Source organism: Musa acuminata, chromosome BXJ2-7 (genome assembly GCF_036884655.1).
Source record: "Musa acuminata AAA Group cultivar baxijiao chromosome BXJ2-7, Cavendish_Baxijiao_AAA, whole genome shotgun sequence".
Taxonomy (NCBI): Eukaryota; Viridiplantae; Streptophyta; class Magnoliopsida; order Zingiberales; family Musaceae; genus Musa; species Musa acuminata.
This window is the reverse complement of record NC_088344.1, coordinates 36,990,370-37,005,209: the sequence shown is the minus strand read 5'-3', so window position 1 is coordinate 37,005,209 and position 14,840 is coordinate 36,990,370. Positions and strand designations below refer to the sequence as shown.

Below are 14,840 nucleotides of genomic sequence, written 5' to 3'. Positions count from 1 at the left end.
ACGTCATCATCGATGCCAGTTAAAGAGGCAAATTTAAAGACTTATTTACGAAAAGCTCCCTTTAGGGCAACCAGTACAACACATTTCACAGGAAGTGCTGAACGACCTGCCGCACTGCAGCAGTGAGGAAGCCGTATGCGACCAAAAAGCCGGCAGGTTATTTATCTCTCTCTCTTCCTCCATCATCACCTTCGTTGACGAACGCTTTGTTTTCTTCTTCCTCTGTGTTATTTTAATCCCCAACCCTGTTGTTTGTAGGTTTCGTTCACTTAACCTGTTTGGTTTAAGAATTATATTATTGTTTATGCTCGTCATCTTTTGCATGCATCAGAACCTTTTTTGTATGGAAAACCATGCATTTGTTTATCATGGAACTCAAAAGGTTGATCAGAGTTCAGCTCCCCTAAAGCACTCAGTTCATATCTTCTTAAAGGTACTCTGCGTTAATCATTGTCAAACAGATGGCTTCCAATCACAAATCCACTCCAAGTTTCCAACCTTTTGTAACATTATCAGATCCAGCCACAAGTCTTTATTATATTATATGAAGCCACTGAGTTTGTCTCTAAAACAAAGAAGAATAGGAGACTTGCATCAGGTTCTCTGTAGTTGAGTCATGGAAGGATTTCCAGTATTTTTTTTTAGGTTATCTGCTCATCAATCAGGATAGGGGACAGCCAAAGTTTTATATCTCATGTGATCTCACACTGGTCGAGGAGAGAAGAGGCCGGTGAAAGGATCTTTCTTTATCATTTTTTCTACTGAGATTCCATTAGCAGTGTTCCTTTCAACTTCACTGAGATCATACTTCCGCATTGCCCCTTTGCCTGTGTGATCCACTTGCAATGATGCTATGCTTGATGTGGGGGCCTTGATGGGTGCCACTGCCTCTCCCATCACACCTTTGTGAAAGGATGTTGTGGTCAATGACTGCTCTCATTCATTTCAGATTCCAAACCTCAATGTCCATTTATCACACATTCAAAAGGGGGAACCCCTGACACCATTTGAACCAGTTTGAGTGGGTTTCGGAGGTCCTTTGGGAGGTACAAAGCATGGTTCTTGAAGGCACTATTCGATGGAGAACCTTATCAAGACATCTAATAAAACACTGTGCATCTGCCTACCAAACACCCTGTCCTCTTTTTATTGACTTGCATTTGCTCCTGCAATCAATGGAGGTACAGCTGCATTCAGAGTGAAGGGATGTTCTTGCCAATACAGATCCCAATGCCATTGCATATATCTATTTGTATGGCCCACGAAGACATAATAAGATTGCATAGTTTTATCAAAGGTCGAAGTTTTTTGTGACGAGTTTGTCTGAAAGCCAGTACAAGATAGATAGTCTGATACGCTTCACACTACTGCAAGCTCGCATTTTGGAACACCACTTGAGCTCTCATTCTGCAGGACATGGTGGCCCAATGAAGTAAAGGACTCTTTTGATTCTGCAAGGGTGAGCTTGGTTTGGATTCAGTGTCTCACTGTAAGGTTCTTGATCATGCCTTATCAGAATGCGGCAGATTCCAGCACCTCATTTATAGTCCCAACAGCCCCCACATTTGAAGAAATGCTCGGTCGCCATCGCAGAATCAAGCAGATGTTGATGACAAGGTTAGGTGCTGATCATATTTGTTTAGGATGCCTTTTTTTTTTTTTTTGTGATATCGCAGGAGAAAATCTGGAGGAGGAAGCTCATCAAAATCCATTGTCGATAGACACCAGAAGCTCATCAGCTCCTTTGAATCAGTACAACACCCAATAGATCCTCCAATGAGTTGGAACATGCCACGGTAACTTGACAGGCCTAGGCTCAGATTTTTCGATTAATAATGACAAAGGCCCATCAAATTTATCTTAGGAGGTTAATTGTTTTTTCTAATTTTATATATATATATATATATATATATATATATATATATATATATATATTCTGCAGCAATGCTCCTAAAGGCAACCACAAGAACAATCATTTGAGTCTTGTTCTGCATTCATAATATCCAGGGACACAGAAGGCACCCCATTCTTTGGCTTATGCTGCTATTTCCATATCAGATATTTGCATAATCTAAATCTTCGCATAGAGCTTGGAACTTCCATTGAGGGATTCTTGTAGCTGATAACAAAATTTGCTTGTGGGAATAGCTAATTCTTGCTACTTTTGACTTGCAGCAGACAGAAGGATATCTTGAGGCCAAGCATCATGATATGAACATGGTGAGAATGAATTGAAATCAAGCATCATGATATGAACGTGGTGGCATCATGAAGACAAAGCTAAACAGCACGCATGCCCATTAAGGCCCCTTCTTCCTGCCACTACCTTGAATTCTTCCATGTTGTATACTATTTGATCAACCTTCTTCTTCTTCTTCTCAATGTGGACTCCAATACCTTTCTTGTGTTTGAATCAAATGCAGAGGAATGACAAACAAAGTCTATGATCTGTTCTTGGGTAATAAGAATAGGCTATTGCTTGTTCATGGAAATGTCATCAGTTTCTTTGACACCTTCTAGTGAAGGATTTTGGCAACTAATCATTACAGGAAATGACTTACCCAATGGATTAGCTCAGAAACAGATCACAATCTATATTACAGTGTTGATGATTATGGTTTCATGGTTTAATTCAAGAATGATGATTCAGTCACACTACAAAGATATATATATACAAATGGAATTGCTTTACTAATCGTGCTAAGTATCCACACAATGGCACAGCCAATACAAGCACACAACCACGGAGATAGGCAAATAGTACTGATACTTAACTACAGCTACAACGTAGAGTGCGGGGAAGAGCGGCGCCGGGCAGCGTCGGTGCCCGCAGCCACCGCCGGAAAAAGGGAGTCCCAGATTTCCTCGAAGGCCGTGACGATTGCGGGGTGGTGTTGGCGTGAATTCAGGGACAGGAAGCATCGCAGCAGCTGCTCCAAACCACCAGCGTCGAAGATCTCCTTCTCCACCACCATCTCCGCCATCGACCGCAGGAAGTCCTCCCTGGGATCCTCCGACAGCTTCACGACCGCGAAGCTCTCCCTCACCGCCGGCGCCGCGCACGGGATCAGCCTCTTCACCGCCGCCGCACCCTCCGGCGATGGCCAGCTGCTCCTTCCGTCGCCGCGGATGACGCTCTTCCGCCGGCAACGGCGGCGGCGTCGCAGCACGGTGTCCGAGGGCTCCACGTCGGTCGTCGACATCAACGTTTCGGTTTCCTCGTCGCTGCTAAACCACCCACTATCGTCGTCGGCCGAGGAGTAACACCTGCCCCGCGCTCGGCGCCGCAAGAGAGCCCTCCTTCTGGACGCCACTTTTTTCCGGCGCCCCGTCGCAGCGGCGCGGCCATCGTTGGGATTGTCCCGCCACCGTCGTCGGAGTCGATCTTCGGGCGAAGGGAGGAGCGGCACATTGCCGTAGACGTGTGCGCTGACGCAGGGCACGACGTGCCACCACTTCTCCTCCTTCCGCCAGAGGTACGCCGGCGTCTCCCGAGGGGGCAGCGGCGCGGGCCGGGGGACGTCAGAGACGCTCTCTCTGGCGGGGCGCGACCGGCGGCGGGAAGGGCGGCAACAACTGGCGGAGACTAGTGGGGGATGGGGACGGCGGGGCAGGGGGAGGGGGAGGGGAGGCGGGTGATCATGGAAGTCGACGTCGAAGCCTTCGTCGGAGTTGAGGGAGGAAGAAGCGGCCCCGTTGTCCTTGGAGCGGAAGGCATGGAAGGAGGGGAGCACGCGGGACAAACAGAGACGCAGCCGCTTGGCCATCGGTCGAGAGCTCCGAGAACTCACGTAGTCTCTGCTCTGCGGACTTAAAACTAGGAAGAACCGGGCGGCTTTTATTCTTCTTGGCTGAACCCCTCTCTCTATGCGTGGGAGTTGGTTTAATGTGGAGCACCAACGGAAACCGAATAGTCGGAGCACGCCTGTCTCCGTTCGAGCAGGGAACACGAGTTTCCCTCTAACGAAACCATGGACCCCACAGGAACCGCGGCTTTTACTCTGAGAGGAAAACTGTGTTGCCTGCGACGGAACAGACAGGTGATTTCTAGTCCGCATGGATGGCCATCTACCTCTCAACTTCCCGATTAGATAATTAGTCATCATGACGCTCGCTTTGAGTACTTAGACCCATCTAATTGTAATTGGTGAGATGGGATTATCCTTTGCTCAAATTCATTCATCTAATCTTTAAATTGCCACTTTTTATCTATCTCCGTTTCTTGCATTAAAGTGCTGCGACTTTGTTAAAGCAGTAATATACAAAGCAGACAATTGTCGGGTCGTCTTTTCACCCATAATTAGCCCTTCTTAAACCCAACCCAAGTCTTCCTTGGGATTACAAAAAGCATGGTTTGGTTCGTACTCAGCGAACCGTGTTTGCAACTCGAGATGCTGCTTATCCGCTCTCCGCTTTCTTTCACGTACGCGTCGCTGCACACCGTCGCTGAGGCCGTACGCCTCACAGCTTCCACACGAAACCCGTGGCGCGAAAAGTGCGGTGGAAGCCAAATGACCCGACGAGGCGTGTCGATCGGCTCCTCGCGCGAACACACCCAACATCGAGAAGGCCCGATCGACCGCGGGCGTTTTGATTCATCGTGCACGTGTCAGGGTGTGGTTGGTGGCACGACTGCAACGGAGGCACGAACCGCACCACCCACGCCGCGGTCGTCCGGCTCCCTTCCCCGAAGCGGACGGCACCCGTCTGATCTCCGTCGTAGAGTCGAGATTGGTTCGTGCAGACGGGACCCATTTTGGAATTCCAAGGTGGTGGCACGCGAACTTCCACGCGTACAGATGGCCGGCCGTCGGATTCGAGGTCGTAAGTCGCTCTTCTTTTGAGGAGGGATTGCATCAAAGATTGCTCTTCCCGTTTCGACGACAGAGCCTCCTGCGGTTCGATTCAAAACTGATGCAGCAGAGCAGTCGTTAATGTCAGCTGGAATATTGCCCCCTGATCACCATCATGGCCAAATAATGACGGGGCGACAGCTTACTGTCGCTGAGTGCAGACTCAGTAGACTTACCCGCTACTGGAACGCTTCTTCCTCCGTCCTCCTGCGGCGCATCCTTTTTTGCCCCCCATCAGATGCGCTGATGAGTTTAAAGAGCTTTTTGACTGATAAGACCACTATTCACGGCTCGGATTTTAAAGCAAGGACGCCCAGCTTCTCTTTCTGCTTGAGTTTCTTGGCTGACTCCGGCAGTCTCGAGCCACTCAACCCTTTTGTGTTCACAGACCTGTGTGTGTGTTTGCCATTACAGTTCGAAATCGAGAAGGTGGTGTGATCAGGCTTCCTCCTGTTTCAGCTATTAGCAACTTCAACACGTCATGAGGGCTGAGAGAGAGAGAGAGGTTTTGACGAGGATGACCGACGGTACGTGTCTTCGGTGTCAGTCGATCATGAAATGTTGGCTTCAGCAGCAACATGTCGAGATATGGTGTTGCATGCACTGCATCGGTGTCACGGAGGTACCCAAGTCAAAATCTTCTTTTGTTTTTCGAAATCAGGTCAAGATGCTTTTGTCTTCCACGTAAAGTAGAAACCTCAGACTTGTCGTTGCCGGACTTTAAGCTGAAGCACAGATAAATTGCTCTGCAAAGAAACATAGAGTGAGAGATTTAGGGGATCGCAGGTAACAGACCAAACGGATATCGAATTTATCGTAATACTGCTTGCTGTAGGATTCAAAGTGCCACAAACAAGTGTGAGACATTATCAGTGTAGAAAACTTGCCTATAAAAGATGAGGTCAGATTCCTATGTGCAGACATTGAAGCAGCTTAATTAAAGAGACAGGAGTTTAGAGAAGATAGTACTACTGGTGGGAGGAAGATGGCAGAGAGTGGCTCGACGGTGGATCAGAAGGTGAAGGATGGAAGGAACAAGTATGCCTTTGCCTGTTCCTTCATAGCTTCTTTCATCTCTGTCTTGATGGGTTACGGTGAGCTCATCCATCTGTAGGTGTGAGTTCATTGTTTCCGTTTTGGCCACGAAATGCAGTATGATTACGTTGCTCATCGTGTCCCTTCCTTCTGCTTTGGAGAGCAGACACAGGAGTCATGAGCGGCGCCATGCTGTTCATCCAAGAAGACCTCAAGGCCACCGACGGTCAAATCCAAGTCCTCGCCGGGATCCTCAACGCCTGCGCCTTGGTAGGATCGCTGACTGCTGGCAGGGTCTCCGACTGGATCGGCCGCCGCTACACCATCGTCGTCGCGGCCGCCATCTTCTTCCTCGGTTCGCTCCTCATGAGCCTGGGGCTCAACTTCGCCATGCTGATGGCAGGCAGGTGCGTCGCGGGCGTCGGCGTCGGATATGCCCTTATGATCGCCCCCGTCTACTCCGTGGAGGTCTCCTCCCCGTCCTCCCGCGGCTGCCTCAGCTCCCTGCCGGAGATGTGCATCAGCCTCGGCATCCTGTTCGGCTACCTCTCCAACTACATCTTCGGGAAGCTCCCGCTGATCTACGGCTGGCGCTTGATGCTCGGTGTCGCCATGGTCCCTTCCGTTGCCCTGGCCTTCAGCATCTTCGCCATGCCGGAGTCCCCGCGGTGGCTGGTCATGCAGGGCCGCATCAAGGACGCGAGGGACGTGCTGCGACGAGTGTCAAACACCAAGGAGGAGGCGGAGCGCCGGCTGGAGGACATCAAGGCCACCGTGGGGATCGACAGGAGCTCCACCGAAGACGTGGTGCAACTTGTGAGCAAGCACCACGGGGAAGGCGTGTGGAAGGAGCTGCTGCGACCGACGCCGACCGTGAGGCGCATCCTGACGGCCACCATCGGCATCCACATCTTCCAGCACGCCACCGGGATCGAAGCCATCGTCCTCTACAGCCCGAGGATCTTCAAGAAGGCGGGCCTGGTGACCAAGAACCAACAATTTCTTGCCACCATCGGCGTCGGCGTCTTCAAAACACTGTTCATCTTCGTGGCCATCCTCCTCGTCGATAAGGCCGGCAGGAGGAAGCTGCTCCTCACCAGCTTGAGCGGGATGATTCTCTCTCTCACAGGGCTTGGGACTGTCATGACGCTGGCGAGGCACTCACAGGAGAAGCTACTTTGGGCGCAGGTATCGTGTGTGGTGTTTGTGTTCTCCTTCGTCACCTCCTTCTCCATTGGGCTCGGCCCCGTAACCTGGGTCTACTGCTCTGAGATCTTTCCTCTGAGGCTGAGGGCACAAGGAACCAGCTTGGGCGTGGCGATCAACAGGCTGATGAATTCCGTCATGTCCATGTCCTTCATCTCACTCTACAAGGCCATAACCATCGGCGGTGCCTTCTTCCTCCTTGCGGGCATCGGGGTCGTAGCATGGGCCTTCTACTTCTTTTGCTGTCCTGAGACAAAAGGGAGGGCCCTGGAGGAAGAGATGGAGCAGGTCTTCAACAAAGGAAGCAACACAAATCCACGGAACAAAGCAAGAAGATGAGAAGAAAGGAGTTAAAGCTTGATGATGCCTAGGCAAAATACAGAGACCTACTAGATTCTTGGGCACAAAGGGTGGTGAATGATTCCTTCCTTCGTCTTCTCCATAAGGTGATACGATGACTTCAATCGACACATATGAGCACTGGATGCAACAAAGCTGTTCATATTATCTCCTTTTCGTATTTTTGTATCCACTACAGAAAGGTTCCACTGCCTCAAGTAAGTGTGCTACTTTGAAGCATTGTGTTCATGTATTTGTGGTCTTCCATAAATCGCTTTCTTTTGTCAGTCTAATTGGATATCAATTTAATCTAAAAACTTAAATTTATCGAATTATGGATTAAATTTATTATATATATATATATATATATATATATAAAGTGACATACATGAGAGACCATTTGATACTTTTAATTATTATGTATTATTTACAAATAATAAATGCATGATTGTAATTCAAAGATATACCATTTAAGAAAAAAAATAAAGACCGTTTCAAGTCACGCGCAGGGCACGCGACGTGTCGGATATTATGGGACAGCGACCCACGATGCCTGGGTGGAGCCATGGTTGCCCCTTCCTCGCTCCCCGCGACGGTCGCCCTGCCCCCTCCCTCCAACTACGCCTTCTCCCTCTCTGCCAAGCCTCAATCCCTCTCCTCCGCTCTCCGATGCTCGAGCCCTCCCGCCTCCCTGCGCTCCCGCGCCCCCGTGACCGCCGGAGAGGCCTTTCGTTCCGAGCAAACCCTAGACGCGACGGAGGTACTTCGACTTTCCTCCTGTTCTTCGTAAGGAAGCTCAGTTGGTTGCGTTGGATGTGATTCTGTTCTTCTCTCTAAGGTCGATGAGATACCTGCGGTTGCTGCAATTCCTCTCGATGTTAACGCCGATGCCGACAAGGTACTCGATTCTTGGTCTTTCTTTCCCTAGAATGGAACTGTAATATTCTCCCTTAATTTCCGGTACTGCTACATTTGCTTCAGAGTCTGATTTGTTACTTGTACTGTCTGGTTGGTTCTGCCGTATGCTTTTTCTTCGTAGATTTAGCTTTAGCTATAGCTATATCCATCGAACGACGAGGATAGCTAGGATTATTGGCAAGCCATTTCACATAAGGAACAAAAAAGATTTCACAATCAAAGACAGTCTTTGTTCATTTGAACGATTAACAACGGTGTTCGAGTTAGTCAATTCCGCATATGGGATGTAGATGTATTTGTTACTCGATTGAAGTAGATTTTTTTGCTTTAGAGATCCAACATATGCAGTAAGTGGAATCTTCTCATTTCAAGTTTCTCGAGCCTTCACGGTGGAAAGGATCTAGATCTTTTACAACAGGGAAAAGGATGCTAGAGAGATTATTTATTTTAGAAGGATAGCAAATAGTACACAAATTTTCAAACCACTAAAAATATTCTGGAACTCTGCACCAGTATTTCCAATTACTGTCATCATCAAATTCAAGCCATACAAGGTACGCTATGTGCACGACTCTTCAGCCAGAAAACTATCTGTAACACGTGATAAATTTTATTACCAAGCTTTGATTTGATATTCTCTAGTCAACTTTTTAGCGAAACAACCCCTGCAAGCAAAGAGTTAATATATAAGGCTATTGGACAATAGGAATATTGTCCTCACCGATGACAGTTTAAGCTCATTTATCATATCTTTCGATACTAAAGAAAAGTGTTAAGCACAAAAGAATATGTAAGTTTTCATTAACTTAGCCATGTTCATTTGGAAGACTCTTAATGAGTAAAAGCAGTCCTTTGGAGCACAACTTTTAAGCTCGTTGTGGTATTGTAGATACTCATAAGAGGTCATGACATTCTCCTTAGTCTATGTCCATTAATGAGTAGTCTATTTCAGTAGCACTAGTCAATGTCTTGCATGGTAAGTCCATGGTCTCCATGGTATAAATTGATGTTTGCTACTGTAAATTGATGGTATAAATCTACTGTACCAAGCTATGTTGGTACACATCACATCACTTGAACAGTAATAAATTGATGTTTGCTACCGTGTGGTCTTTGTTTTATTTAGTAAAGCAATGGTCGATTTTATTGTTGCATGCTCAACAGAGATGTTGCATGCCATCTGAACTCTATGAGCTTACTATATCTTTTCTTTTGAGGCTTTTGTGAAGTCTTAGTACTTAAGCGGAAGCTTCCTAAGCTACAGAAAAGCCTTCATTTGTCATCTGGACATTGTTCATATCATCCTTGAGATCCATTTGATTTATGCTTATGGTTTTGTTTAAGTCTTTGGAGAGTAAGATTTTGCTATATTATTGATTATTCCATGTACAGAACTTGTAGGTTAAGTATCAAATTTGGTCAGGACCTTAAAGTAATACTTACACTCAACATCTTGAATGCAGTTTATCTTTAGTGGTGAATCAGCAGGCTTTCTTAAAAGGCCGATAATACAAATTTCTTCAAGCCAAATTGAAGTTTCCAGTGCATCTCAACAGAAGGTAGTAATCAGAAACACTCATGGAGAGAATCTTGTTGGAATTTTACATGAAGCTGGTTCTTGGGAGCTTGTGGTATTATGCCATGGATTTCGATCCTCTAAAGAAAGCAAAACTATTATGAACCTTGCTGATGTACTTGTATCTGAGAATGTCAGTGTCTTTAGGTTTGATTTTGCTGGGAATGGGGATAGTGATGGTTCATTTCAATATGGTAATTATTGGAGAGAGGTCGAAGACTTGCGGGCCATAATTCAATATTTCTCAAGGCAGAATCGTGGAGTGCATGCCATCGTTGGGCACAGCAAAGGGGGAAATGTGGTTCTTTTATATGCTTCTAAGTTTCATGATATTTCTACTGTTGTTAATATATCCGGCCGTTTTACTTTGGAGAGAGGCATTGATGACCGTCTAGGGAAGGATTTTATGGAAAGAATGAAAAGGGATGGATTCATCGACGTGATAGACAAGATGGGAAAATTCGCCTATCGGGTGACTGAACAAAGTCTGATTGATCGCCTAACCACTGATATGCATACTGCATGTTTATCAATTGACAAGAATTGCAGGGTCTTGACAGTTCATGGTTCAGAGGATGATATTGTGCCACCAGAAGATGCCTCAAAATTTGATAAGTTGATCATGAACCATAAGCTGCACATCATAGAAGGTGCTGACCACAGATTCATATCACACCAATTTCATTTGGCTAGAATATTGTTGGAGTTCATCAGACCTAGTCAAGATGAGGATGGTGCAGCAGCAAAAGAGCAAGCCTAACTAGATTGAAAAAGAATGTTCACACCTCTTTATGCACTGAAGATTATGAGAATTAAAAATATTGGGTTAATGGACAAACATTAATCTATTCAGCATGTCTCCTAATAGATGTTTAGAGAGCTCTTACATTAGGTGTTGGGCAAATCTTTTGATGACTTGAATCATCAGGTCTTTTTCTGCTAAAGAATAAATTGGAGAACATTATATGATTGTTGCTAGACTTATAATAAGATGTACCACTGGGCGCTTTTATTTACTTTTGGTGAAAGCTTCCTGGCGAATTTAAATATACTAGCTCATTTGGGTTTTCTATCCTGCCGTGGGATCTGGAATTTGTTTGATCCGCATCTGGCCCATGACAGTCTCCTTTGGGTTGTCAACCAAGTGCTAAGATGCAGTAAAAGTTGTTCTGGAGGCAAAATGTTCTTCCTTTCCTCACCTCTTCTCTATGGCTTCAGTGTAGTATTCAAATACCTCAACGATTGGGATCTCTTGTACTCTCCTATTGATGAATCTATGAGGTCTCTAGGCATATGAATGCCTGAAGAGCTTGCAATCAATTGATGATTCTGGTTGATGTTCCAGCAGGTGTAGTTGTGGAGATCAAGCTTATGATACCAACTGGAGGTTTCTTTTGTTACAGCAGGTGTTAGCTGTGGAGATCAAGCTGGTGATACCAACATGAGGTTTCTTTCTTCTGTTGTGTTTTGGTTTTGGTTTGTTTCCTTCTTCTCCATTTTGATATCATGTTATTTTATAATTCTGGCAACTCACTACTGAGCTTCTAATCTTTGCATGTGGTAGTGAACAGAAGAGGGTAAGTTCTCGATGACACCAGGCCGCAGCAGTATGGCGTTAGATTTGATTGGCGTTCCTCTGTTGGTCTGTGATAAGAAACAAGGTGTGATCAGAACTCACATGTAGGTCAGCGTGGTAAGGAAAACTGCACTTGTTTCAGTTGTTGGCCTATTAACTCTGCTTACAGGATCATGGAAAGGCAGAGTTTTTAGCTGCACATTACTCAAGTGGACGCAGCAAAAGAATGAAAACCATTCTGAAGGATAAATGAAGGAGAACAAAGCTGCAGTAGCTTCGTGGAGTCAGGTAATATAATTTTGAAGCATAAATCACCAGAGTTTAAATGCAAGCATTTGTTGTGTCCATCTCATATCGTACTCTTTGGAGAATGTTTCATGTCATATGTGTCATGTGGTCCTTGAAACCACCACAATGCATCATTGGTCCCAAAGAGATGAGCCACCCCATGAGATCAATGAGGCCTTAAACGTATAGGTTACCAATATTAAGCATGGGATCTTGTTGACCTAACACACAGAAGATGATCCCAACCAATGGTCAAGCAGGCATAAAAACAAAGGCACCCAACCAAACCCTCACCTCCCTCACAGTAAGAGGACAGGCAAAATGGCTCAGGACTTGGAGCCGAGGGCTCAGGTGCAAGCACATCCTGCCTGCCATTCCCAGCTAAAAACCCTCAGCAGCTAAAGCCTCAATGACTCTACTCTGAGAGAGAGAGAGAGAGAGAGAGTAGTTGGGGGTCCTCTTTGGATGCCTCACCCCCTCGGCCCTTTTCTCCATGTATTTCCGTGCTTGTCTTGTTGCATCCTTCCCCCCTCAAAGAATCCATTATATATGTATATATGTATAGTTTCTTTTTCTCTGGTGGCGACACCCACCCAAGCCTCAACTCCTCCGATCTCCATCTTTTTGTTTGTTTGTTCCATTGCTTTCTTGTGAGCACTGTGCAGCCAGCCAGGTACAAGACGCCAACGCCACCTTGGGCTGCTCCGGCTTGTCTTACCGAGGTTTTGGAAGGGCAATAATGGGACCTGCGACCTTCTCGGCTACGTCTCCGTCGATTTATATGATGGACTCACTGTGGGGAGGACTGCATGGGTGGGTGGGACAACGTGGCCTGGGCATGTCAGGGCGCTGTTGACCCACCTTGTTCTACAAGCACCATTTTAGGGGCCTGTTGTTGACTTATGCTCCACGAAATTAATATTTTGGCAGTGATTCCAGCGGGTACGGAGGAGGTGGTCACGTGAGCCTTTGGACTACTCCCTTTCTCCCCTTGTGCCTCGGCGAATCTGTCTGCTTACCATGACAAGAATGTTCATTGTGTGTGTCCCATGGTTGGGAACATGTGGCTTTTAGGGATGGACTTTGTTTCGATGGTTTGTTTTAGGCATTAGCTTCCCATGTCCAAAAGCTTCTCGGGTGCATGTCAAGCCCTGCTAAAAGGAATGTGTTTTCGGTTGTTTGAAGGTTCATTTCACATGTCCAGCATGCCCCGTGTTGTTGGTTGGGTCTGCTCTGCTGTGTCAGGTGGGAGAGAGAGAGAGAGAGAGTGTGTGTGTGTGTGTTTTGGTTGGGTCTGCTCTGCTGTGTCAGGTGGGGGAGAGAGAGAGACAGAGAGTGTGTGTGTGTGTCGTCTCCTCGCTGGAGTAGGCTGGTTCAGCTGAGAAGAGCTCAGAAAGAGCATCTCCGTGTAGGCTCGCGTCGCAGCACAACATCGAGCTCAGATCATGAGCAGCGGTGGGTCTGCTACTCACGAGGCGGGGATGAGGGAAACGACAACTAGGCTCCCTGGTTACTGTGCTTGCCGAGCAGCAGGCGACCTGCCATGGCGAGGGTGAGAGCTGGGGCAGTAGTACTTGGGATGTGGGGGAAGCGCAGGTCGCAGGTCGCAGGGAGGGGACGAAGCGCGTTGGAGAAAGAGAGAGAGAGAGAGAGAGAGGTAAAACACAACGTCTCTAATTATCGGGTCGGGTACAAGTCCAGCGGTGGTATCTCCCAAGCAAACATCCAACTCGGATTGGTTCGAGTGCGTGCTTGGGTGAGAGGGCGGAGGAGGAATCCACGTGAGGCAGCGGCTTTGCTCTGCTTCGCGTCGAATTCCATGTCCCATCTCCGGCTCGCTCTTCCCAACCCATCGAGCCTCTGTCTCCTTCCTCGTCATGGCATCGTTGATCGATGCAAGTGACTCGCTCGATAACGCATCCGTTGCTTTGATCACTTTGTTCGTTCCCAATTGAAGAAATGGTGATTACTTTTTACATCGAAATTCCGATCTTTAAGGGGGAAATATATATATTCAATCGTGACTCGACCCATGATAACATAATCAATAAAAAAAAAATCTCCGTAAAATATTCATCTTATCGAGGTCGATTATTGTTTACTTAAATTTTTTTATTTTCGGGTTTACTATAGTACTAAAGGATTACATCAAAATTTTCACTCGATCTTGATCTTTGTATATGATAGTATTTGATCAAGCTTCCGAGACCCTCTTTTAGCTCCACCTAGATTTCTTGTATATATGAGTTCGAACCAAATCAAGTTGATATGAATATTACTGACATATATTGTACAGTCTCGTGGTACAAGAATACTATCAAGCTTATTCACTTAACGACCATTTTAACGATGATGCTCTATCTTCAACCCATAGTACATCAGCTCTCGACACTTCCACCTTGACGGATACCTTGATACGATATTGATGATGTTCAATGACCCCGATCTCTCTTTGTTGATAGAGACATCATCCGATCTCGATCTTTAAGTAAATAGTATTGATAAGACACGAAAGATATTATTAGATGCCCTAAAAAGGAACGGATGGATCACATGTGACGTGGAAAAGCTTTCCGTATTTGGTGTCAACGAGAGCTACATGGCAACTACCAATACACTAATAATTTGGAGTACTTGTGATGAACGATCATGACTTGGGTCGATTCCATAAAATTTTCAGTAGGTGTTAGTGATATGATCACGAGCTGTGCTTATTTGCATGGCTAGACAAGCCCTCCTACGCACATTATATTATATAGCAATCTAAAATATTGCCCCGAGTCATTAAAGCAACAAAAGCAAGGCAAAATCCTGAACCCGACAACCGATGGACCAAATCGATACCACCACCACCAATTGGATCATCATCATCATCCACCCGCATCACTACACAACTAAGAACAAGACAACCTTTTTCCCATCAAACTCTTCTTTATTCATCCCACCACCCTTCACAAGGAGGAGAAAGAAGAAAAGAAACACCATAAAAAAGGTCTCCTTTACGCATCTCCAAGCTCTTCTTGGCCTGCTTGGTTGGCCCCATCTCCTC

At 46.3% G+C, this 14,840-nt stretch overlaps 3 protein-coding genes across 3 annotated transcripts; 2 read left to right on the top strand and 1 right to left on the bottom strand.

The window, feature by feature from the left end:
* Positions 1–2,674: 2,674 nt before the first annotated feature.
* On the bottom strand, positions 2,675–3,792 carry LOC103992859 (transcription repressor OFP7-like). The gene has a single exon (XM_009412747.3). The coding sequence runs from the start codon at positions 3,765–3,767 to the stop codon at positions 2,781–2,783; it is 987 nt and encodes a 328-aa protein (XP_009411022.2). The 5' UTR covers positions 3,768–3,792; the 3' UTR covers positions 2,675–2,780.
* Positions 3,793–5,922: 2,130 nt separating this feature from the next.
* Positions 5,923–12,981, top strand: LOC135617937 (probable polyol transporter 6). Its single transcript, XM_065118756.1, has 4 exons — positions 5,923–5,947; positions 6,055–7,407; positions 11,719–11,752; positions 12,510–12,981. Exons 1-4 carry the CDS (start codon positions 5,938–5,940, stop codon positions 12,529–12,531), a joined length of 1,419 nt encoding a protein of 472 aa, XP_064974828.1. The 5' UTR covers positions 5,923–5,937; the 3' UTR covers positions 12,532–12,981.
* On the top strand, positions 7,977–11,001 carry LOC135617938 (uncharacterized). Its single transcript, XM_065118757.1, has 3 exons — positions 7,977–8,193; positions 8,272–8,331; positions 9,815–11,001. Exons 1-3 carry the CDS (start codon positions 7,999–8,001, stop codon positions 10,685–10,687), a joined length of 1,128 nt encoding a protein of 375 aa, XP_064974829.1. The 5' UTR covers positions 7,977–7,998; the 3' UTR covers positions 10,688–11,001.
* Positions 12,982–14,840: the final 1,859 nt, after the last annotated feature.